Source organism: Peromyscus californicus, unplaced genomic scaffold, assembly GCF_007827085.1.
Source record: "Peromyscus californicus insignis strain IS unplaced genomic scaffold, ASM782708v3 Scaffold_21__1_contigs__length_65335640, whole genome shotgun sequence".
Classification (NCBI taxonomy): Eukaryota; Metazoa; Chordata; class Mammalia; order Rodentia; family Cricetidae; genus Peromyscus; species Peromyscus californicus.
Genome location: NW_026294514.1, coordinates 61,292,795 through 61,315,614, shown reverse-complemented (window position 1 = coordinate 61,315,614; position 22,820 = coordinate 61,292,795). Strand labels below are relative to the sequence as shown.

The window sequence follows — 22,820 nt, the reverse complement described above, 5'->3', positions numbered from 1 at the left end:
GTGTTTGTCAGAAACAGTAAGTGGTTAAGGGATTGTTTACAAACTCACTGGATACACTGTCGTGTCCTGACTCATTATTTAATACCAGGACTAGGTCCAACATCAGCCCCTTTCTGGAAGTGTGGTGAAAGGTGGAAGTCCTAAGTTCTGATCCCTTTGTTCGTAGGAAAGCAGAGCCCCTGGCCATTGTGGCTGGAGTAACTTAATCTGATTATCGTCGTTGGAGGCAACACGCTTTCAGAGGCTCAGCTCTTCATCTTCTGTCTTCTGTCTGGATGTCTGTCTAAAGGCCAGGCTCAGAAAGGACGTCATCTTGTATTAGAAAGGTTGCTGAAATATCAGAAACTGATCTAACACAGAGAATGTTTCCATTTTGGCAGGGACAGTGGCTGTGCATTATTGGTTCACTGGAGTCCTACAGCAGGGCAGAGTCCCAAGGCTCAGTGCCTGTCAGTCAAGACTCCTGAACTCTCAGACCCATAAAATCACTGCAATATACAATTGATTTGACCCTGGCCTGTCCTATGTACCATAATGTGCTCTTTAGGCAGGGCTCAGCTTTTCTGTGACCTCTAGGTTTCTCTATCTACCTCTTCTTGGTGACTTTCACTGTCCATCCTTCTTAGTTTTCCTTCTTATGAAGGATAAATGAGCATGTGATGAATGTAGAGGATCCTTATAGGCAGCTTCTTAATTTTTCTGAATTTAAAAGTCAAAACATATTGTTTGGTAATTCTTCAAAACTGGGTCTGCAATAGAGGTCATGATCTTTCTGAAACAAAGTCATAAATGTTTTTTTTTTTAATCTGGAAGGCACAAAAGTAGTCATTTCAGCCAATGAAGTTCATTAATTATTGTTCTTTTGAGTAAATCATTAGCACTAAATTTAACCTCACTTGGAAACATACAAATACATGTGTCCACTGAGAAGTCCACTGTCCTCTTCTCAACCAGTTCTATTAGAGGAGCTGAGATTCTCAGCAGCTGGATTGTCCCGGGCTCCACTTCTCCCATGGCTCCTGCAGATCTCCCAGCCTCCCTTCCTCTGTGTGTGTGTCTGCTGCTGGCCTCTGACTTTGCCCAGGCAGGCAGGCTGCTGGTGGTGCCCATGGATGGGAGCCACTGGTTCACCATGCAGATGGTTGTGGAGAAACTCATCCACAGGGGGCATGAGGTGGTGACAGTTGTGCCAGAGGTGAGTTGGCAACTGGGAAAATCCCTGAATTTGACAGTGAAGACATATTCAACTTCTTATACTCTGGAGGAATTCAATCATAAGTTCCAGTTTATTTCTGACTCTCAATGGATAACTCCAGAACAACATATACTTTCTGTAATAACAGGCTCAGGCAAAGTGTTTTTCGAATTAATGTCTTCACACTGTAGGAGTTTGTTTCACGACAAGAAGTTAGTGGAGTTCTTGAAGCAGAGTTCTTTTGATGCTGTGTTTCTGGATCCTTTTGAGGTGTGCGGTTTAACTGTGGCCAAGTATTTGTCACTCCCTTCAGTGGTCTTTTCAAGGTATTTCTTTTGCCACCATTTTGAAGAGGGCACACAGTGCCCCAGTCCACTGTCTTATGTTCCGAGACTCTTCTCCAAATTCACAGACACCATGACTTTCATGGAGAGAGTGTCAAACACTGTTTTCTACATGGAAGAGCGTGCATTTTGCCACTACTTGTTCAAAACTGCTACAGACATTGCCTCTGAAGTTCTCCAGACCCCAGTGAGTATGGATAACCTCTTCAGCCAAGTGTCCATTTGGTTGTTACGCACAGACTTTGTGTTAGATTTCCCCAGACCTGTGATGCCCAACATGGTCTTCATTGGTGGAATCAACTGCCAACAAAGAAAGCCACTTTTGAAGGTATGTTGTCTCTTCTTTAGCACATGAAGAGAGGCCTGGGTTTAGGCCATTAAAAGAATATTCTTTACTGAGTTGTGATTTACCTTTGATATCACTGCATATATAATATGTAATTTTTTCCTGGTTATAGAATTGTTTTGTGACAATTCACTAATTAGAAAAAATCTATAGAGTTTTCCCTATTGATATGCATGTGTACACCTTGACATAATTGCATATACCTTCCAAGATACAATCTAAATTTAAATATATATGTGTGCCTTCCTATTTGTGTGTGTAGGTCAGGATCATTACATTAGAAAGGAGAGGGGACAAAGAAAACTTTGCTGAGGAGGAATAAAATGGTCCTGATAGACATGTCACATGAAAACAGAGAGGGGGATATTCGGGGTAGGAAGAGAACATATGGAGTGTAAGGCTGGCTAAAAAGAGAATGGAGTAAAAAGGAGAAAATACACCATGTCTGAAAAATGCCATAATGCTGCCAAATAATTTGTATGCTAACTTAGGAAAGATATTTGAAAAGACACACACACACACACACACACACACACACACACACACACACACACACACACATACACACACACACACACACACACACACACACACACACACACACACACAAACCCTTGAAGCTACATTTTACTATTCTTTGGAGATGTTTACATACACATCAAGCCATGAAGCAGACCGCATTATTTATCAGTTGCTCTATATGAGTGCATATGTAGTTTTTCCAAATTGCAAAATTATTGATATGTATAGGATGCAAGGAAGGTACATTTGTTTTATAACAAAATAAAATATAATAAGTAAAACAAAAACCACTATATAAAAACTGGTCAAGATAAGTCAACAGAGAAAGAAGATCATGAAAGGAAGTCACAAGAATCAGAGACTCACTTAACACATTCAGGAGTCCCATAAAAGTACTAAACGGAAAGCTATGGTGTATATTCAGAGGGCCTGGTGCAGACCCATGCAGGCCCTGTGCATACTGCTTCAGTCTCTGTGAGTTCCTATGAGCATTGCTGAGTTGTTTTAGAGGACCTTGTTCTCAGGGTGTCCTCCATCCCTTCTTTCTCCCTATTTCTTCCTGCCTCTCTTCTTTGGAGTTCATTGAGCTCTGAGGGGAGGGATATGACAGAGCTGTCTCATTTAGAGCTGTGTGCTCCAAGGTCTCTCTATGTAATGTCTTTCTGTGTGTCTCTGTACTTGTTCCCATCTGTTACATGAGGCCCCAGCAAAATATTTCTGATGATGGCTGACTAAGGCACTGATCCATAAGTATAGCAGAATATCATTTTGAGTCATTTACTTGTTACTTTCCCCCTTAAGAACAGGAGTATTTGATTTATTCCTAGCTGTATGGACTTATAGACTCTGGTTCTTGGTCACCCAATCAGTGTCAGGTATGGGTTCCATTCATGATGTGGGCTTTAATTCAAATCAAACATCGGTTGGTTACTCCCACAAGGTTTGTGTCTCCATTGCCCTGGTGTGTTTTGCACGCAAGACAGATTATAAGGCAAAGTATTTGTTGTTGGGTTGGTGTTTCTTGTTCTCTTTTTGTAGCTTGAAGACGTTTCCATGTCATAGACACAAAAACATGGTTTGAAGGTTTGATATAGGCACCAGCTCAACCTCTCCATGTTCAATGAGTAGTGCAGGTGTTGTCTTCAGCAATGGGGTCTTGGAAGTTTGTGGAGATCAACCTATTGTCTTGGCAACAGCCTGGGTTGTTTGGGAATTTCCATGGGACCCCTTTGACTAACAACTGAATTGGATTGGCATCCTTCCCAAAAAGAAACCTTAGTTTCATAACAAGATATGGCCAGTAGAGGTTCCCTCTCCCTCATTATTTGGATACTTCTTTAGGATTACCTTCATATATTACAGGAAGTATAAACTGCACTGCACTAGATTCTGTTCAGGAAGTCTGTTCCTGAGCCAAGGTACTCAAGGCTATTCTCCACTTTCTCTTCTAGGAGGTCCAATATATCTCCTTTTATGTTGAAGTCTTTCATTCATTTGGAGTTGAGTTTAGTGCAGGGTTATAGGTATGAATCTATTTGCATTATTCTACATGCACAATGTCTGGATGATACTGTGAAATTTTTTTCAGTGTGTATTTATGGCTTATTTATCAAATCCTGATGTTTATGGGTTTGTGGTTTTATGTCCAGATCTTCAATTTGGTTTCACTGATCAATATGTCTATTTTTTTAAAACAAATACCAGGTTGTTTTTCTTACAATGGCTTTGTAGTATAATTTGTGATCAAGAATGGTAAGAGCTCTTGTAGTTCTATTGTTGTTCAGGACTATCCTGTTTTGTTTTGTTTTTTTTGTATGTGTGTGTGTGTGTGTGTGTGTGTGTGTGTGTGTGTGTGTGTGTGTGTGTGTTTCCATATGAAGTTGCGAATTGTCCTTTCAAGGTCTGGGAAGAATTGTTTTTATAATTTTAATGGGTATTTCATTGAATCAGGAGATTGCTTCTGGTAGGATAGTCATTTTACTGTGTTAATCCTACAAATCCCTGAGCATGGGAGGTCTTTCCATTTGTTATTTTCTTTAGTTTGTTTCTTCAAAGACTTGAAGTTTTTATCATATCAGTCATTCATTTCATTGGTTGGAATTATCCACAAGACATTTTATATTGTTTGAGGGTATTTTGAAGGGAGCTAGCTGTTCCACTGATTTCTTTCTCAGTCTGTTTGTCAATTATATACAACAGGACTATTGATTTTTCTGAGTTGTTTGTGTATCAGCTCCTTTGCTGGATGTGTTATTCAGCTGTAAGTGTTCCCTGGTGGAATTTTTAGGGTCACTTATGTACACTATCATATCATCTGCAAATAAAGAGCGTTTGACTTCTTCCTTTCCAATTGGTATATATATACCCAACAGAAAGCCCTGGATAGTGTATAAGTTACATTTTGAGGGTCACATTGCATTTTTTGAGAATACAATAAGAAGCAGAGCCATTCTGATAACACACGTGAAATCACAGGGTTACTCTAGGACTTGGAATGTTATGCTGACTGACCAGGCAGCCAGCATGACTGGGAATGACTGTCAGCCAAGATCCCTGGTGAACAGGCAGAAGGCCTGTAGTGCTCAATTGCTCCCCAGTTTCTGGAGGGACAGTGACATTAAAAGTACCCCAAGACCTAAACAAATTAGTTGAACTTTTACTCTTGCTTCATAAAACTTAGATTAGGAGTTCGTGCATCTAGGAGTCAGATGCTGAGACAATTTCTGCAGGGAGTTATGTCTTTAATGTTATCAGCCAGAGTTGAGCTACTGGGGAACTGGCAGCAAAGTTGCTTTATGCCTGACCTTGGTTCAAACAAGACACCTGGGAATCTGTCCTTTTGCCATTTATTTGCAGGGGGCAAATAGTCTACTTTGAATTTGCTCTGAGGTCTTAAATCAGCTAATTGTGTAAAAACCTGTCTTTGTAGCTGAGAATACTATTTTCCTATGTCAGCCTGAGCTATGAAAAATATCCTGGTATTATTTCTGTTCATCAAAGTTATACAGCTTAAGAAGAAATTATCTTTAGACAGTCTACAGAACAAATAACCATTAGGTTGAGATGTAATCATGAGAGTACAGGTACACATTAGATGAAAATGCACGGTAATAGGGAGATTCCACAGCTGTTTTTTCATATGTCAAATGACAGACAGAAGGAACCAGTTTTCACAGTCAATGGCCCCGTAAACCTTGCTTGAAACAGGTTTCTCCCTCAGAGAGTTATTGGTCTGATGGGTTGACATCTGAGTTATTAGTTGTCATATGCTGTAATATGCCATGGACAATGGCAGATAACATTACAGTATTTTCATTGATTGTCCTCATGTTTTCAGTGATCATTAGTGATATATACTAGCTTACCCACTTTTATTTTTGTGAACAAGACTGTGCTGACTGTACTTAAATACATTCTTGTTCTCTAATCTCACCAGCAAGGAGTTGAGTTGTTGGGTCATATACCTGGGCACATGTCACACTCATTCTCATCCCACAACTTAGTCACAAACACACATACCCACACACATACACACACACAGCACCACCACTACCCTCAGACTCACACACCACACACTAATTCACACATACCATGCACAACCACATACAAACACATATGTGGTCATGCAGGGCCTCTTGATAGAGAGTTGTAAACAGCACAACCACACATCTAAAATAAAAACAACCCTATGACCTTGTTCGTGTCTACCCTATTTTTTCATATGGCAGCCATGTTTCACACACAGTGTACTGCCCGGGAATAGATGTTATGGGTGGAGTAAAACCTGTGTGTTGAGAAGGAAACATTGATGAGAAGTTGTGTGTATCTAGGCATGTATACATGTGCAGTGTTAGGGCATACCTGGGGACATTGATGATGGTTATAACACAACACCCAGAAGTTCCCCGTGTTCCCAATCTTCTGCACCACCTCCCAGATACCATGACTATTAAAGAGAGAGTGGGAATTATTTTTTTTTATTTATTTTTTATTTTTTTATTTTTTTATTTTTTTGGTTTTTCGAGACAGGGTTTCTCTGTGTAGCTTTGCGCCTTTCCTGGGACTCACTTGGTAGCCCAGGCTGGCCTTGAACTCACAGCGATCCGCCTGCCTCTGCCTCCTGAGTGCTGGGATTAAAGGCGTGCGCCACCACCGCCCGGCGAGAGTGGGAATTATTTTAAATTTTTGGTTAAATAGTTATTTTCTCATGGAGATCACCTCTGAATTTCTCCAACTCCCTGTGACAATGGTCTCTACAGGGACATTTCTATTTGGTTGTCAGGCACTGACTTTACTTTTGACCATCTGAAGTCTGTGATATTCAACATGGTCTTCCCTGGTGAGATCAATGGCCACCAGGGCTAGTCACTTTCCCAAGTGTGTTATCTGTCCCTAAGCACAGGAAAGGAGGCCTGACTTTGGATGTTAGAGGGAAAACGATTCCTTATTAATCTCTTTGTCATTTGTGTTTGTAACATTTATAGTTTCTGGTCCAGTGAAATATTTCTTGCCCATTTACTTAGGAAGCTTTACACATCTTCACTTGTGTGTATGTGTGTGTAGCCGAATTAGTTATTTATTATGTTCAGGTTGTTTAAAAAATACTAGTTTCATATCCATCCCTTCAAACCACTCTGTTATTCCATCCTTAGGATCTTTGCCTACAAAAGTGCTCCAGGAGCTAAGTCTGAAGCTTTTAGAATTTTTTGAAATTATTTTGTAATAGATGTATATAAGTGATGCATTATTTTCTATTTACTTGATTAAAATAGTATCTTGCTATTGGTGTAGCATACTGCTCCTTATCTTGTACTTTGCTTGGTAACGGATCCCTGACATCTTCACAGGCAGGAGCTTGCAGAATTGCTGTGCTTAAATGAACCATATTGTCTTCCTAGTGAGGGTTATTCAGCAATATTGGTGGGAGCTCACCTCACTGACTCCTCCTTGGGGCTCCAGACATATATCATATTGTTTCCCATTAATGGAGTCAGTAAACCTGTGAAATACAATGGGATTACATGCAACAGCAAAGATTTTTTTGTGTGTGTGTTTACCTTTTCTGAGCATGCCCGCGATAGCTCTTCTAATACCTGTGGCCATGCTTTGCTTTCCAGGCATTTCAGGATTCAACTTCTTCTTTTGTTTTTTCTCAAGTGATTTTTTTTTTGACAGAGATACACCTATGTATACTAGCCTGTAACTCTGGAAGGACCAAATTTTGACAACCTCGAGGAGGCAGAGCTCATGTTGAGTTTTCTACTTGGATGGGGAACTGTTTTTGAAAGGTTATCAGATAGATGGCCCATCACTACTGTCTAGTGACAACAGTGTCAAAGTAGCTGGCTGGTCCAGTGAGTCACAAGTTATCTTCTCTGGTCAGGCAATTTCTCAAATTGTATCTGATGCTGAGCAAAGCTGCAGACTAGTCTCTGAGGTAGAGTATCCTGCTCAGAGCCATATCTCCACAGTACCAGACCATCAGAGGACCAGACTCTATCTATGAACAGTTGATTACCTTTCTTCTGGGGCAGAGCTGTATGGTGGGTTTCAGCCTAAACTGAGTTTTTGTCTGATTTCCCAAGTAAATTGAAGCTGGCTTCTTCTCCACAGTATGCAGAGTTTGGAATGTAAGTGTTGTGGTGGAGCTGTTGCACAACCTTTCAAGTTGAGGGGACCCACTGCTTGACTTCCCCAGACAAGCAGGACTAACTCCTCCAGTTCTGGAACCTGGGAAGGAGGGAGGCCCTGTACCTGGATGGAGTTATTGGCCAATTCTTTTCTAGATTATTATAGCTGTTGCTTGGTTTCTACTATAGGATCCACAGAGGTGGCAATCTCTTAGTATGAGGATCAGGGGTCAGTATATTTTTTAATAAATTATTATTATTTTATGTTGATTGGTGTTTTCCCTACATGTATGTCTGTGTGAGGTTGTCGGAAGCCCTGAATTTACATACAGTTGTGAGCTGTCACATGGATACTGGGAATAAACCCAGGTCCTCTTTAAGAGCATCCAGTGGTTCCAACCACTGAGCCATTTCTCCAGCCTCAATCCCCTTTTAAATTTTTTTCAGAGTTCAGCTTCTATTTGTTTTCTTAAAAGGACTAGACTTTGCTTCGATGTCCACAGAGGTGGACACCTACATGTCCAGACCTGGTTACTGGATCATCTTTCATGGATGAATGAAGTCAGTATTGGCTTCCTAGGCCAAGCATTACTATCCACAATATGTTTCTGGAATTGTTTGAGGTTGCGTTTTTCCTGTTTGGGAGGGTTTAGTGGGTGCATTCAGAAATTGGGCCAGAAAACACAGTCCAAAGACTCAGGTAGTTTTCAACCTGATCTGTCTATCTAAATGTATCTCTGCTTGACCTTGAAAACATACCTAATATGACTACAAGTTTGATTGTAATGACTAACCTCTAACTTTCATTTATTTATATCCTAATTAGTTGGTAATAATAACTTTCAAGGACTAGCAATTTGCATTAATTGTTAAATGTTGCAAGTTACATCAATCTTGTTATAATAATTTGAACAAGATTAGAAATATATGTTCAATATTTTCTAACAAAATCAATCTCAAATTTGTATCAATATACAAAATTTATAAACAGTATACAAAAATCCAATCCAATGTAAAATATTTAAAACTAGTAGTTGCCTTCTAAAGTAGATTCAATCATTTACCTTTTCATTTTACCATATCTATATAAATCAATCTCAAATTTGTAGCAATATACGTAATTTGTACACGGTATATAAAAATCCAATACAATGAAAAATATTTAAAACTAGTAGTTGCCTTTAAAAGTAGATTTAATATCTACCTTTTTATCTTATCATATCTATATTTTCTCTTTTTTCTTTTCAGAATAGATTCAATAATCTACCTTTTAAGTCCTCTTTTTTTTTCTCAAACAAGAACCCTGAATTTAATCTCCTTTGTTGAGCCTTTTTTCCTAACCATTAACAATTAACAACTTGTAACTAACCAACCTAAACAATGACAATTATCCATAACCCATTGAATGGCCAAAAATGACCCACCTCACCTCTTGGGAATGTGTGTGTGGTTTACTTAAAATTACTTCCTGATGTCTGGGGGTGAAGGCATCTTTAGGGGATACTGAAAAGAAAAATTTTGGTTTAATTGTCAAGTCCTAGGAGAGGGAGCTTTATCATTTGTTGTTCAGTCTCTACCTAATGGTTTTTTTTTTCAGGATGATTTGTTCTTTTTCTTCAGATGTCTCATATGTGCAGTGTTCTTTAGATTCCTTAGCCTTCATTCTCCTGAAAGATAAAAACAAAAACCCTTCCCCAGCAATAATTATGGGGAGGTTCCCTTTTGGCAAGTTATATCTGATTAAATGAAAAGCATTTGTTAGTTGTATAAGTTAGTTTAAATTGGATGGTCATGCTGGTTGATGAACTATCACTTCTTCTAATTAAGAGGTCTGTCTTGTTCAAATTGATCCTTTATCAATTTTGGTGGTATCCTTAGCTTTTCTTCTCCTGTATAAACAAATGCAAAACCTCATCCCCAATGTAGTACATATCCTGGTTTCCATTCTGAGGTCAGCACATCTTTAAAGTATATAGGCTGATTTAACTCTGCAGTTGTTTTCTATTATCCAATGTCTCTCTGCAGCTGTTGTTTCTTTCTCATTAGCACTGAGATAATTCAAAGTTAATAGAGCATTATGTAATCTATTTCTGGGAGTGGTTGCTACCCCTTTCTGTTTATTTAGCATATCCTTCAGAGTTAGATTTGATATTTCTGTGACTACCTGGCCTGTAGGATGGTGTTATATATCTGTAATATGCTTTATATTGTAATAAGCAAAAAACTGTCTTATTTTAGCAGAGACGTATGCTGGAGCACTGTCAGTTTCAATTTGTACAGGTATACCCATGATGGCCATAACTTCTAGCAAATGTATAATTATAGAATCAGCCTTTTCAGAACTCATTGCCCATTAAAATCCTGAATAGATATCAATGGTGTGGTGTGCATACTTCAATTTTCCAAATTCTGCAAAATGAAACACATCCATCTGCCAGATTTCATTCTTCTGAGTGCCCTCTGAGTTACATCCTGCTGGTATTGGAGTGTGACTGTAAAAAGAACAAGTACGACATTTCCTTATAATTTCCTTGGCTTGTTGCCAGGTTATGGAAAAATCCTTTTTTAAACTCTGACTATTGACATGATTTTTTTTATAAATTTCTGAGGCCTCCAGCACCTTTCCTATCAATAGTTTATTGATCTTGTCTTTGCCTTGTACTGGACGGGCTGGCAAACCCATAAGGGATCGGATGTGAGTTATGCATAAAGGATGCTTCCTATTCCTGATTATATCTTGTAACTGAATAAATAACAAAGTTAATTCTGACTCATCAGGGATAAATTCTGCAGTCTCAATATGTAAGACTACTCTTTCAGCATACTGAGAGTCAGTAACTATGTTGAGAGTTTCTGAAAAACCCATTAATACAATTAGAATAGCATATAATTCTGATTTTTGAACTGAATAATAAGAACTTTGAACCACATTACTAAATTTTCTGATTTATAACCTGACTTTCCTTGTTTGTTTGCATCTGTATAACATGTACGAGCTCCAAATATGGGTGTTTCCCATACAATGCTAGGCAAAATCTAATCAGCTCTCTTTATAAAAGTTAAATTCTATTGCTTTGGGATATTTGTTGTTAATCTTCCCCCAAAAATTACTGCAAGCTCTTTGCCAAGGTTCACTTTCTGCCCATAATTTGTCAATTTCATCATTAGTTAGAGTTACAATAATTTCTGTTGGGTCTATTTCTGCTAATTGATGAATTCTCAATTTTCCTTTTAAAATCAAGTCAGAGATCTTTTCCACATAAGTTTTTAATTTTTTCTCTGTTTATTTGGTAGAAATATCTATTCCAATGTAATATCTTCTTTCTGCATTAAAATTCCTGTAGGAGAATGCTTAGAGCGTGAAATAACCAACATGCAATCAAGCTTTGGATCCATGTGACCCACGTGTGCATCCTGTATTTTCTTTTCCACCAAAGCCAATTCTCTCTCAGCTTCAGCTGATAACTCCCTTTGACTGTTTAAGTCCTTGTTACTCTCTAAGGTTTTGAATAGTTTATCATTTATTTTTTACCCCAACAACAGTTCATAGATGGGAAGTGTCTCTGAATAATCTTTGAAAGTCCTTAAGAGTCCGTAATCAATCTCTCCTAATTCACACCTTTTGGGGTCTAAGTTTTTTTGTAGACCTATTTATATCCTAAATAATTAATAGAATCTCTCTTTGTATCTTTTCAGGAGCAATTTGTAAACCCCAACAGAGCAAAATTTTCTTTATTTCTTCAAACATTCTTTCTCAAGCATGTACATTTGAATCAGCTAGTAAAATATCACCCATGTAATGATAAATTATAGATTTGGGAAATTGTCTCCATATTACTTCCAATGGTTGTCCTACAAAATATTGGCACAGGGTTGGGCTATTTAACATTTCCTGTGGGAGAATCCTGCATTGATATTTCTTAAACAACTGAGAATTATTGTAAGTAGGCATGATGAAGGCAAATCTTTCTTTGTCTTTTCTTGTAAGGGTATTGAGAAGAAATAGTCTTTTAAATTGATAACTATAAGAGGCCATGCTTTACGTAACAGAGTAGACAAAATAATTCCAGATTGTAGAGAGCCCATTGTCTGCATTAACTTGTTTATTGCTCTTAGGTCTGTTACCATTGTCCACTTACCAGATTAATTTTTAATAACAAATGCAGGAGAATTCCAAGGGCTGATTGATTCTTCAGTATGTTGAGCATTTAACTGCTCTTGCACCAGCTGTTTAAAGGTCTATAGTTCCTCTGATGTTAAAGGCCATTGCTGAACCCATACAGGTTTATCTGTTAATCATTTTAAAGGTAGAGCTGTTGGTGTCTTCAAAAGATCATCAGCTGTTGTACCCTGTTTTTGTACAATCTGGATGGCTGGTGAATGTTCTTTAAAATATTTTCTAATATTTTTCTCTGAAACAAACGTTAGTTTATGGTTTGTATCTGAAGTTGGAGGAATGTTAATCTGGGTATTTCATTGTTGTAATAAATCATGGACCCATAAATTCATAACTATATTAGCCACATATAGTTTTAATTTTCCTCTCTGTCTTCTGTCCCTATACATTCGATTCATCTTGTGGTCTGTTTCACTTGAAATAATGTTCCAATCCCTAACAGCTGAACATTTCACTCCTGCAGAGTCCAATTTGGATGCCAAAATTCTGGTGCAATTATTGTTACATCCATACCTTTGTCTTTAAGATCCACAATGGTAACATCATTTATTTTATTTTTATTTTCATTTTTTTAATATTGGTCTTTGTTCATTTATAGAAGTTTGCCAAAAAATTCACTTTATGGTTTCTCCTGAGTTTTTTGTTCTCTCTGCTATAGCTGTTCTATCACCCTGAGCAGTATAGGTTTTTACAATAGGCATTTGTTTATTTAATTGCTCTGGGAATTGGTTTCTTCTATGGTGGCAGGAAAGGACTGAACTGAATTTGCCATGGGGACCTGCAAGTGGTCTCTGAGGGAGTTTCCCAATGGCAAAGGTAAAGGATTGTCTTTTCTGTCCCTTGTTGGTCTACATTTGTTAGTCCAATATTTGCCTGTACCACACCTTCTGCATAATCCAGAGGGAGGATCATTTTGTTGCCATTCTTCCTTGAAGAAACATTGATTCTAGGGATGCCCTGTTTACAGTCCCTTTTTAGGTGACCTTGTTACCACATTTAGAGCATTTGACATTATTATTTTTCTTCAAACCTCTGGGAATCACCTCTCCTATCCATGTATCATCATGGTCATGAGATTCAATATTAATTGTATCTCAGATCCATTCCTCCAAGGGTGCTGATCTTGTCTTTAATGGCCTAATTACCCTTTTGCATTGTGCATTAGCATTTTCAAGAGCCAGAGAGTCAATTATTATCTGTCTAGCTTCTGAATTTGGTATCATTGTATTTACTCCTGAAGACAGCCTTTGAAAGAAATCAGTGAAGGTTTCTTTTGGGCCCTGTATAATTTTCATAAATGACTCAATTTTCTTTCCTACTTCTTCAATTCTGTTTCAAGCATTCAAGGCTGCCATTCAGCATAAAATTAGGGTATGGTCATTATATAAAGATTGTCTTTGTATATCGAAGTAATTGCCTTCTCCACAAAGTTGATCTTTGCTGGGCGGTGGTGGCGCACGTCTTTCATCCCAGCACTCGGGAGGCCGCATGCCTTTAATCCAGCACTTGGGCAGCAGAGCCAGGTCGATCTCTGTGAGTTCGATGCCAGCCTGGTCTACAGAGCAAGATCCAGGACAGACACCAAAACTACACAGAGAAACCATGTCTCAAAAAAACTAAAAAAATAAAAATAAAAAAGTTGATCTTGGGAAATTTCCATACCTCTAGACCTACTTTGTTGTTTCATAGTCTTAGCTTCCTCTCTCTACCGGGTCCTCCATTGTAACTGTGGACCACCCTCTAAAACAGCTCTAACCAAATCTTTCCAGTCTTGAGGGATAATTCTATTACAAGTTTATCACGAGTTTAACATCTGCTTTATAAACAGAGAATGTATGCCATATGAGACTTTAGCTTCCTTGAAACTCCTGAAATCTAACTTTTCCATTGGAGTCCAGTTAGCTCGTACACAGCCTTGAGCATTTGGCAGTTCCTGTAAGGTTACTGGATAGATTAACATTGGTTGTTTGAAAGCCTTAGGCTGTTTCTCTGTAAGTGTAAAATGCAATGCTGAGACAGGTTACGTTTAAATTCTTCTGTCTGGGTCTGAATATCTCTGTAATCTGTTTTAACAAGTTTTTCTAAAACTTTTATCTTGGCACTCAAATTAACCAATCTTTTAATGATTAAAACATAAATGACCAAACAAATAATATTCATAACTGACATTATGTAAATCTCATCAAAATTAATTATCATCTCATTTAGTTGTTCCATTTTCAGACTGCCTAATATGTTATCAAACAGAGACCAAATTTCCTCCATTGTAAACATGTTTCCCATTTTTAATGTGGGAAGAATTTCTCTTTTAACTAATTTCTACCTCTAAGCAATCTTACTTGGCTCGCCAAATTTGCCGACAATAACGATTTAGTTGTGAGGCTGACTCCTGTGCATAGATCAATAGAACCCCAAGCAGGTTTCAAAACAGCTACTTAGTGTGTTATCAGCCTGAGATGGGGATCCAGAGAAAGCCTACAATCCACTGGGAGAGAAGAAGTGAAAGAGACTCTGGCCCACATGGCATGGAAACTCCAGCCACGAGCAACTGAGGCTTAAGTCTGGACCTGTAAGGCCACAGGCAAGTGGCTTTTTTGTGAATTTATGCTACAAACTAGGGCCGCCAGATGTAAGACAAATTGCTGAATGATCTTATTAGTAAAAAAAATCCAGAGCCAGATACTGGGGTGAAACTGAGATCAGAGAGGCAGAAGGAAGCCAGCCACATTCTTACTGCTAGGAAATCCTCAGCCAAAGGGAGATTGTTCCTGTGTCCTCGTGCCTTGTATAGCTTTCTGTGTCCTGCCGCATTACTTCCTGGGATTAAAAGCATGTGTCTCCACTGCCTGGCTCTCTTTCTCTCATGTAGCCCAGTAGGGCCTAAATATCAAAGAGATGCAGACGGATCTCTGCCTCTTGAGTGATAGGATTAAAGGTTTGTTGCTACCACTGCCTGATCTCTATGTTTAATATAGTAGCTGATTTTTCCCTCTGACACCCAGATAAGCTTTATTGGAGTGCAAAAATAAATTATCACCATGGCCTTTGACCATTGTTCCTAAGTAACTTAATCTGATTATCATCATTGGAGGCAACAAGCCTTCAAAGGCTCATCCCTTCATCTTCTGTCTTCTGTTCAAATGTCTGTCCCAAAGCCAGGCTCAGAAAGAAAGTCATCCTGTCTTAGAAAGGTTGCTGAAATAACAGAAACTGATGTAACACAGAGAATGTTTTCATTTTGACAGGGACAGTGGTTGTATAATATTGGTTCACTGGAGTCCTACAGCAGGGCACAGTCCCAAGGCTCAGTGTCTGTCAGTCAAGACTCCTGAACTCTGAGATCCATGGACTCAGAGCAATGTTGATTTGAGCCTGGTCTCTCCTTTCTGACATAATGTGCCTGTTAGGGAGAGATTTGCTTTTCTGTGATCTTTAGCATTCTCTACCTCTTCTGGGTGACACTCACTGTCTATCTTTCTTAGTTTCCCTTCTAATGAAATACAATTGAGTCTGTGATGGATATAGAAGATCCTTATAAACAGCTTCTTAATTTTTCTGAATTTCAACATCCAAACACATTGTTTCATAATTATTTCAAAACTGGTTCAGCAATAGGTGACATGATCTTTCTGAAACAAAGATCCTAAACTTTTTATCTTGAAAACAAATAGGTTTTGGAGCCAATGAAGTTCGTTAATTATTACTCTTTTGGGTAAATCATTAACACTGAATTTAGCTTCACTTGCAAACATACAAATACATGGGTCCACTGCAGTAGGTTTTCACCTGTACTGTTTCAACCAGCTCTATTAGAAGAGCCCAGAATCTCAGCAGCTGAACTGTCCCGGGCTCCACTTCTCCCATGGCTCCTGTAGGTCTCCCAGCCTCCCTTCCTCTGTGTGTGTGTCTGCTGCTGGCCTCTGGCTTTGCCCAGGCAGGTAGGCTGCTGGTGGTGCCCATGGATGGACATGCAGATGGTTGTGGAGAAACTCATCCACAGAGGGCATGAGGTGGTGGCAGTTGTGCCAGAGGTGAGTTGGCAACTGGGAAAATCCCTGAATTTGACAGTGAAGATGTACTCAACTTCTCACACTCTGGAAGATATGAACCGAGAGTTCAAGTATTTTTCTGACACTCAATGGAAAAATCCAGAACAAAGTATGGTTTCTTTCCTGACAGGCTCAGCCAAACATTTCCTTGAATTATTATTTTCACATTGTAGAGATTTGTTTAATGACAAGAAGTTAGTGGAGTACTTAAAGCAGAGTTCTTTTGATGCTGTGTTTCTGGATCCTTTTGATGTGTGTGGCTTAACTGTGGCCAAGTATTTGTCACTCTCTTCAGTGGTCTCTTCAAGAGGTGTATTTTGTCACTATCTTGAAGAAGGTGCCCAGTGCCCCAGTCCACTGTCTTATGTTCCCCGACTTCTTTTGAAACTCACAGACAACATGACGTTCAAGGAGAAAGTGTGGAACCACCTCTCCTACTTGGAGGAGTGTACATTTTGCCCCCAATCTTTGAAAACTGCTACAGAAATTGCCTCTGAAGTTCTCCAGACCCCAGTGACTGTGAATGACCTCTTCAGCCAAGTATCTATTTGGTTGTTACCCACAGACTTTGTGTTAGATTTCCCCAGACCTGTGATGTCCATCATGGTCTTCATTGGTGGAATCAACTGCCAACAAAGAAAGCCGATTCCCAAGGTATGTTATTTGTTGTTTATCACATGAAAAGAGCCCTGGGTTTGGACAATAAAAAAAGAAATTCTTTACTGAGCTGTAATATATTATTTATATCATTGCATATGGAATTTCTTCCTGGGTTGGAGTATTGTTTTGCGTCAATTCACTAATTAGGAAACAAGTCTATATAAGTGCCCTATTCATATGTCTGTGTACACCTATGACGTAATTGCCTATACATTCCAAGCTGCAATCTAATTTTAAATATCTATGTATGCCTTTCTATTTTTGTGTTTGTGGCAGGGCCCATGAAATTAAGAGGGGAGGGGACAAAGAAAAGTTTCCTGAGGAGGAAAAGAGACAGAAATGGTAGGAAGAGAACATATGGAGTGCAAGGCTGACTAGAGAAAGAGTGGGGTAAGCAGAAAAGACAAAATGTCTGAGAAATGCCAAAATGCCACGGAATACTCTGTATGCTAACTTAAAAAGTGATTTAAATAGACAAAAATACTTCAAGCTACATTATACTGTTTTTTAGAAATGTTTAATGACTTTTTTAAGCCATGAAGCAGTCCTCCTTATTTGTTGGCTACTCTATAGAGTGCACATGCAGTTTTTCCAAATTTTAAAAAATCATTGATATGATATGAGCATTGCTGAGTTGTTTTAGAGGACCTCGTTCTCAGGGTGTCCTCCATCCCTTCTTTCTCTCCAACTCTTTCTGTCTCTCTTCCTCGGGGTTACCTGAGCTCTGCGGGGAGGGATTTGACAGAGCCCTCTCATTTGGAGCTGTGTGCTCCAAGGTCTCTCTATGTAATGTCTTTCTGTGTGTCTCTGTACTTGTTCCCATCTGTTACATGAGGCCCCAGCAAAATATCTCTGATGATGACTGACTAAGGCACTGATCCATGAGTATAGCAGAATATCATTATGAGTCATTTAATTGTTTCTTTCCCCCTTAAGAACAGGAGTATTTGTTTTTACTCTAGCTGTATGGACTTATAGACTCTGGTTCTTGGTCATCCAATCAGTGTCAGGTATGGGTTCCATTCATGATGTGGGCCTTAATTCAAATGAGACACCAATTGGTTACTCCCACAAGGTTTGTGCCTCCATTGCCCTAGTGAATTGTTTTTTGTTTGTTTGTTTGTTTGGGATTTTTTTGTGGGGGGTTTCAAGACAAGATTTCTGTGAGTAGCTTTGGAGCCTTTTCTGGAACTTATTCTGTAGACTAGACTGGCCTTGAACTCACAGGTCCACCTGCCGCTGCCTCCCATGTGCTGGGATTAAAGGTGTGCACCACCACAACGTGGCTCTGACCTAGTGTATTTTACAGGCAAGACAGATTATAGGTCAAAGGATTTGTGGTTGGGTTGGTGTTTCCTGTTCTCTTTTAGTGGCTTTCAGAGTAAGTTTCCATGTCGTAGATACTAGAACATGGAGTGAAGGTTTGATATAGGCACCAGCTCGACTTCTCCATGTCAATGAATTGTGTGGGTGTTGCCTTCACCAATGGGGTCCTATTGTTAGTTTATGGAGAGCAACCTATTGTCTTGTCAACAGCCTGGGTTGTATGGGAATTTCCATGGGACCACTTTGACCTACAGTTTAATTTGATTTGAAGCATTCACAAAAAAGAGAGCTTAGTTTGGTGTCAAGATATGGCCAGTAGAGTTTCCCTCTCCCTCATTATTTGGAGACTTCTTTAGGATTGCCTTCATATATTCCAGGAAGTTTCCTCTGCACTGCACTGGGTTCTGTTCAGGAAGTCTGTTCAAGAGCCTATGTGCTCAAGGCTATTCCCCACTTTTTCTTCTGCCAGGTTCGATGTATCTGGTTTTGTTTTTAAGTCTTTGATCCATTTGGAGTTAAGCTTTGTGCAGGGTGATAGGTATGAATCTATTTGCATTCTTCTACATGCAGCCATCCAGTTTGACAGCCCCATCCTTTGAAGATGTTCTGTATTTTTTTCAGTGTGTTTTTGCATTGTTTATCATAAACACATCTTCATAGATGTGTGGGTTTTTGTCCAGGTCTTCCATTTGTTTTTACTGACCAAAGTGTCTGTTTTTATACCAATACCATGCTGTTTTTCATACTATAGTTTTGTAGTTTAACTTTAGATAAGGAATGGTAAGACTTCCTGTCGTTCTGTTATTTTTCAGGACTTTTAGGTCTGGTGGGATTTGTGTTTCCATATAAAGTTGTGAATTGTCCTTTCAAGGTCTGTGAAGAATTGTTGTCTAATTTTCATGGGGATTGCCTTGAATCAGGAGAGTGCTTCTGGTAGAATGGCCATTTTTTACTGTGCTAATCCTACAAATCCATGAGCATGGGAGATCTTTCCATCTTCTGTTTTCTTCTTCAGCTTGTTTCTTCAAAGACTTGAAGTTTTTATCATATCAGTCTTTCACTTACTTTGTTGGAGTTTCCCACAAGACATTTGGTATTGTTTGATGCTATTGTGAAGGGACCTGTTCTGCTGATTTCTTCCTTAGTCTGTTTGTCCTTTGTATACAGGAGGACTGCTGATTTTCTGAGTTGATTGTGTATCCAGCTCTTTTGGTGAACGTGTTAACCAGCTGTACGTGTTTCCTGTTGGAATTTTTAGGGTCACTTATGTAGACTATCATATAATCTGAAAATAATGACAATTTGGCTTCTTCCTTTCCTATTTTTATCCCCTTGATCGCCTCCATTTGCCTTATTGCTCTAGCTAAGACTTCAAGTAGTATACTCAATAGGTATTGGAAGAGTGGATTTTCTGTCAAGTCTTGAAGATAATCAATGCTCTTTTCCTTGCTTTTCAATTGCCAATATGTTAGTGGCATTGTCATAAGCCAAAAGTAAATGGATTTGGACCTTCCTTTATTGATCACATTACATTATTTTTATTGATTGTTCTTATATTTTCAGGGACCATTGGTGATATTGACTAGCTTTCTATCTTTTGTGTTTGTGAAGAAGACTGTACTAACTGTTCTTTAATATTTTTTTTACATTAACATGTTTATATATTATGTTCTGTAATCGCACCAGGCAAGAAGTAGGGTTTCTGGGCATGTACCAATCTCCTTCACACCCCACATAGTTAGTCAACACACACAGACATACAGAAACACAGACATACACAGACACACACAGGCACACAGACACACACAGACACACAGACACACACACACACACACACACACACACACACACACACACACACGCACACACGCACACACACAAGCTCCACCACCCTCGATCTCACATACCACTCTCCAATTCACACACACTATGCTCAGCTACACACAAAAACATATGTGGGCAAACAGGGGCTCTTAATAAATACTTGTATACAGCATGACACAAATCTAAAAAGTAACAACAACAACACCAGTACAACACCAGTTTATGTATCTATCCCATTATTTCCTATGGCAGCCATGTTTCCCATACAGTGTTTGTGCTGACAGGGAACAGAAGTCATGTGTGGAGTTAAACCTGTGTTTGAGAAAGAAACACTGACAAGTGGCTGTTTGTGGCTATGTGCATCTAGGTGTGTACGTGTATGCATTGTGTTAGGGCCTACCTAGGGGACTTGATGATGGTTATAACACAACACTGAGAAGTTTCTCTGGAGATTTCATTACACAGGTTTAATTAAATCGTACAGCAATGGTGACTCCATGGAGTTTCCATAGCCACAGGAGCAACTCAGAGTTGGTTTGGTTCTGCACCAGCCCTTCCCTACACAAGGTGTCCTTTAGTGAGGGACCCGCTTTTCTGTGACTGTCTCTAGCATTCATTTCTTCTCCCAACTAACTTCCCTTCTCTCCTTCCCCCCTCCTTAGTCCACGTTATGATGTGCAAACAAGCAAGCACATTACAGAGGCAGAGAGACTCTTTATGGACAGTGTCTTCATTTTTCTGAATTCTCAAATTCAAGCACATAACTTGATGACTGTGTTTGGAATCTGGCACTGTGATAGAGGGCAGATAGAGGGCGTGATCTTCCCAAGGCAAAGGTCACAAGCTTTTCTTTTCTGGAAAACACACAACTAGCAGTCAGTAAAACCATTTCATTAATTATTCTTCTGGATGAATCATTGACAGTGAGTGTAACTTCACCTTTGAATATGTAAATACCTGTCTCCACTGAGGTAGCCTTGGTTCCTGTACCTTCCCTGCTGTGTTAGTAGAGAGGAAGAGCCTGACTGGCAGGATTGCTCTGAGATAGGCTTGTCCTGTCAGCCCTGCGGGTTATTCCAGCCTCCCTTCCTCTGTGTGAGTGTGTGTGTGTGTGTGTGTGTGTGTGTGTGTGTGTGTGTGTGTGTGTGTGTATGTCCAGGCAGGTGGGCTGGGCTGCTGGTGTTGCCTGTGGATGGGAGCCACTGGTTCACCACGAAGTCTGTTTTGTATGAACTGTACCACAGAGGCCTAGAGTTAGTGGTGATGGTGTCAGAGGTGGGAGGGCAGTGGGGAAGATCACTGAATTATATGAGGAACAGTCACTCAGCTTCTCCTGCTCTGGAGGGTTTTGACTGAGTATCAAGGTTGTTGCTGACACACAGTGGAAAACTCAGCAGATCAGTATGCTTTCTCTAACAGCAACCTCAGCCAAAGGGTCTGATGGCATCATCTTTTCACTGTGGAGGAATCTGTTTGGCAGTTAATATCTTACCCATAGAAGAGGGGTTTTTGTTCGTTTGTTTTTAGGCTTTTGTGGACCCTTTGGATGTGTGCAACTTAGTTGTTGCCAAATATCTTTCCCTTCCACGTGAGATGGTCAGATGGTCAGCAGAGTGTGTTTTGCTCTAATGTTGAGGGAAGCACTCAGGGTGCCAGTCCCTTTCCCATGTTCCTAATCTTCTGCACCTCCTCCCAGATACAATGACTGTCAAATAAAGCGAGTCCCAAGTCCAAAAGTCACTGTCCCAAGTATGTTATCTGTCCTTTAGCACAGAAAGTGTTGCCTGGCTTTGGATGTTAGGGTGGGAGGAGATTCCTTACTAAACTGTGGTTTTTCATTATGTTTATCAGGTTACAGTTTCTGGTTCAATGCATTTCTTCTTGCCAATTTACTTAGGTCACTAATAAATCTGCCCTCACTGGTGTGTAAGTATGTACAATTGAATTAGTTATTTATTTTCAGGTTGTTTAAAAAATACTGGTTTCATACCAATCCCTTCAAAGCACTCTTTTATTCCATCCCTGGGTTCCTTACTTATGAAAGTGCTTCAGGAGATAAATATGCTGTGTTTGAAAACATTTTTGAAATTATTTTGCAATGAATGTGTATGTAGGATGCATCATTTGATGTTTACTTTATGAAAATAATATCTGTTTATTGGTGCAGCATGCTGCTCCTTACCTTGTACTCTGCTTGGTACCTATCACTGACATCTTCACAGGCAGGATCCTACAGATGTGCTGTGGTCTTCAACAGCTGCTTTAAAATCTTCATGTTTGAGCAGTCACTAGCAATAGACACTTGAATTTTTGCTTCATTTTTCTCTTGTGGACAGAGCTGTGTGCAAAGCATCCTGAAATACCTGTTTCCTGTTTAACTCTTTCCATGTTTTTTTTTATCTCAGGCTGGAATCCATTTTGATTTGCATTTCACTGATGACTGAGGATGTTGAGCAATTCCTTAAATGTCTTTTGGCCAGCTGAGATTCTTCTGTTGAGAATTGTTTGTTTAGCTCTATAGCCCATTTTTTAAATTGGACTGTCAGGTATTTTGATGTCTAGTTTCTTGAGTTCTTTATATATTCTGGAGATCAACCCTCTATCGGATGTGAGGTTGGTGAAGATCTTTTCCCATTCTGTAGGCTGTCATTTTGTCTTATTGACTGTGTCCTTTGTCCTACAAAAGCTTCTCAGTTTCAAGAGGTCCCATTTCTTAATTGTTGCTCTCAGTGTCTGTGCTGTTGGTG

General features: G+C 39.3%; 2 protein-coding genes across 2 annotated transcripts; both read left to right on the top strand.

Moving 5' to 3' along the window:
* The first annotated feature begins 1,009 nt into the window (after positions 1-1,009).
* Positions 1,010-1,894, top strand: LOC128117439 (UDP-glucuronosyltransferase 1A7-like). Its single transcript, XM_052749329.1, has one exon. The coding sequence runs from the start codon at positions 1,013-1,015 to the stop codon at positions 1,892-1,894; it is 882 nt and encodes a 293-aa protein (XP_052605289.1). The 5' UTR covers positions 1,010-1,012.
* A 14,179-nt stretch (positions 1,895-16,073) lies between these two features.
* On the top strand, positions 16,074-18,308 carry LOC128117438 (UDP-glucuronosyltransferase 1A9-like). The gene is given in 3 exon segments (XM_052749328.1): positions 16,074-16,180; positions 16,182-16,917; positions 18,294-18,308. Coding segments are annotated over 3 exon segments (855 nt in total). The 5' UTR covers positions 16,074-16,076.
* The last annotated feature ends 4,512 nt before the right edge of the window (positions 18,309-22,820 follow it).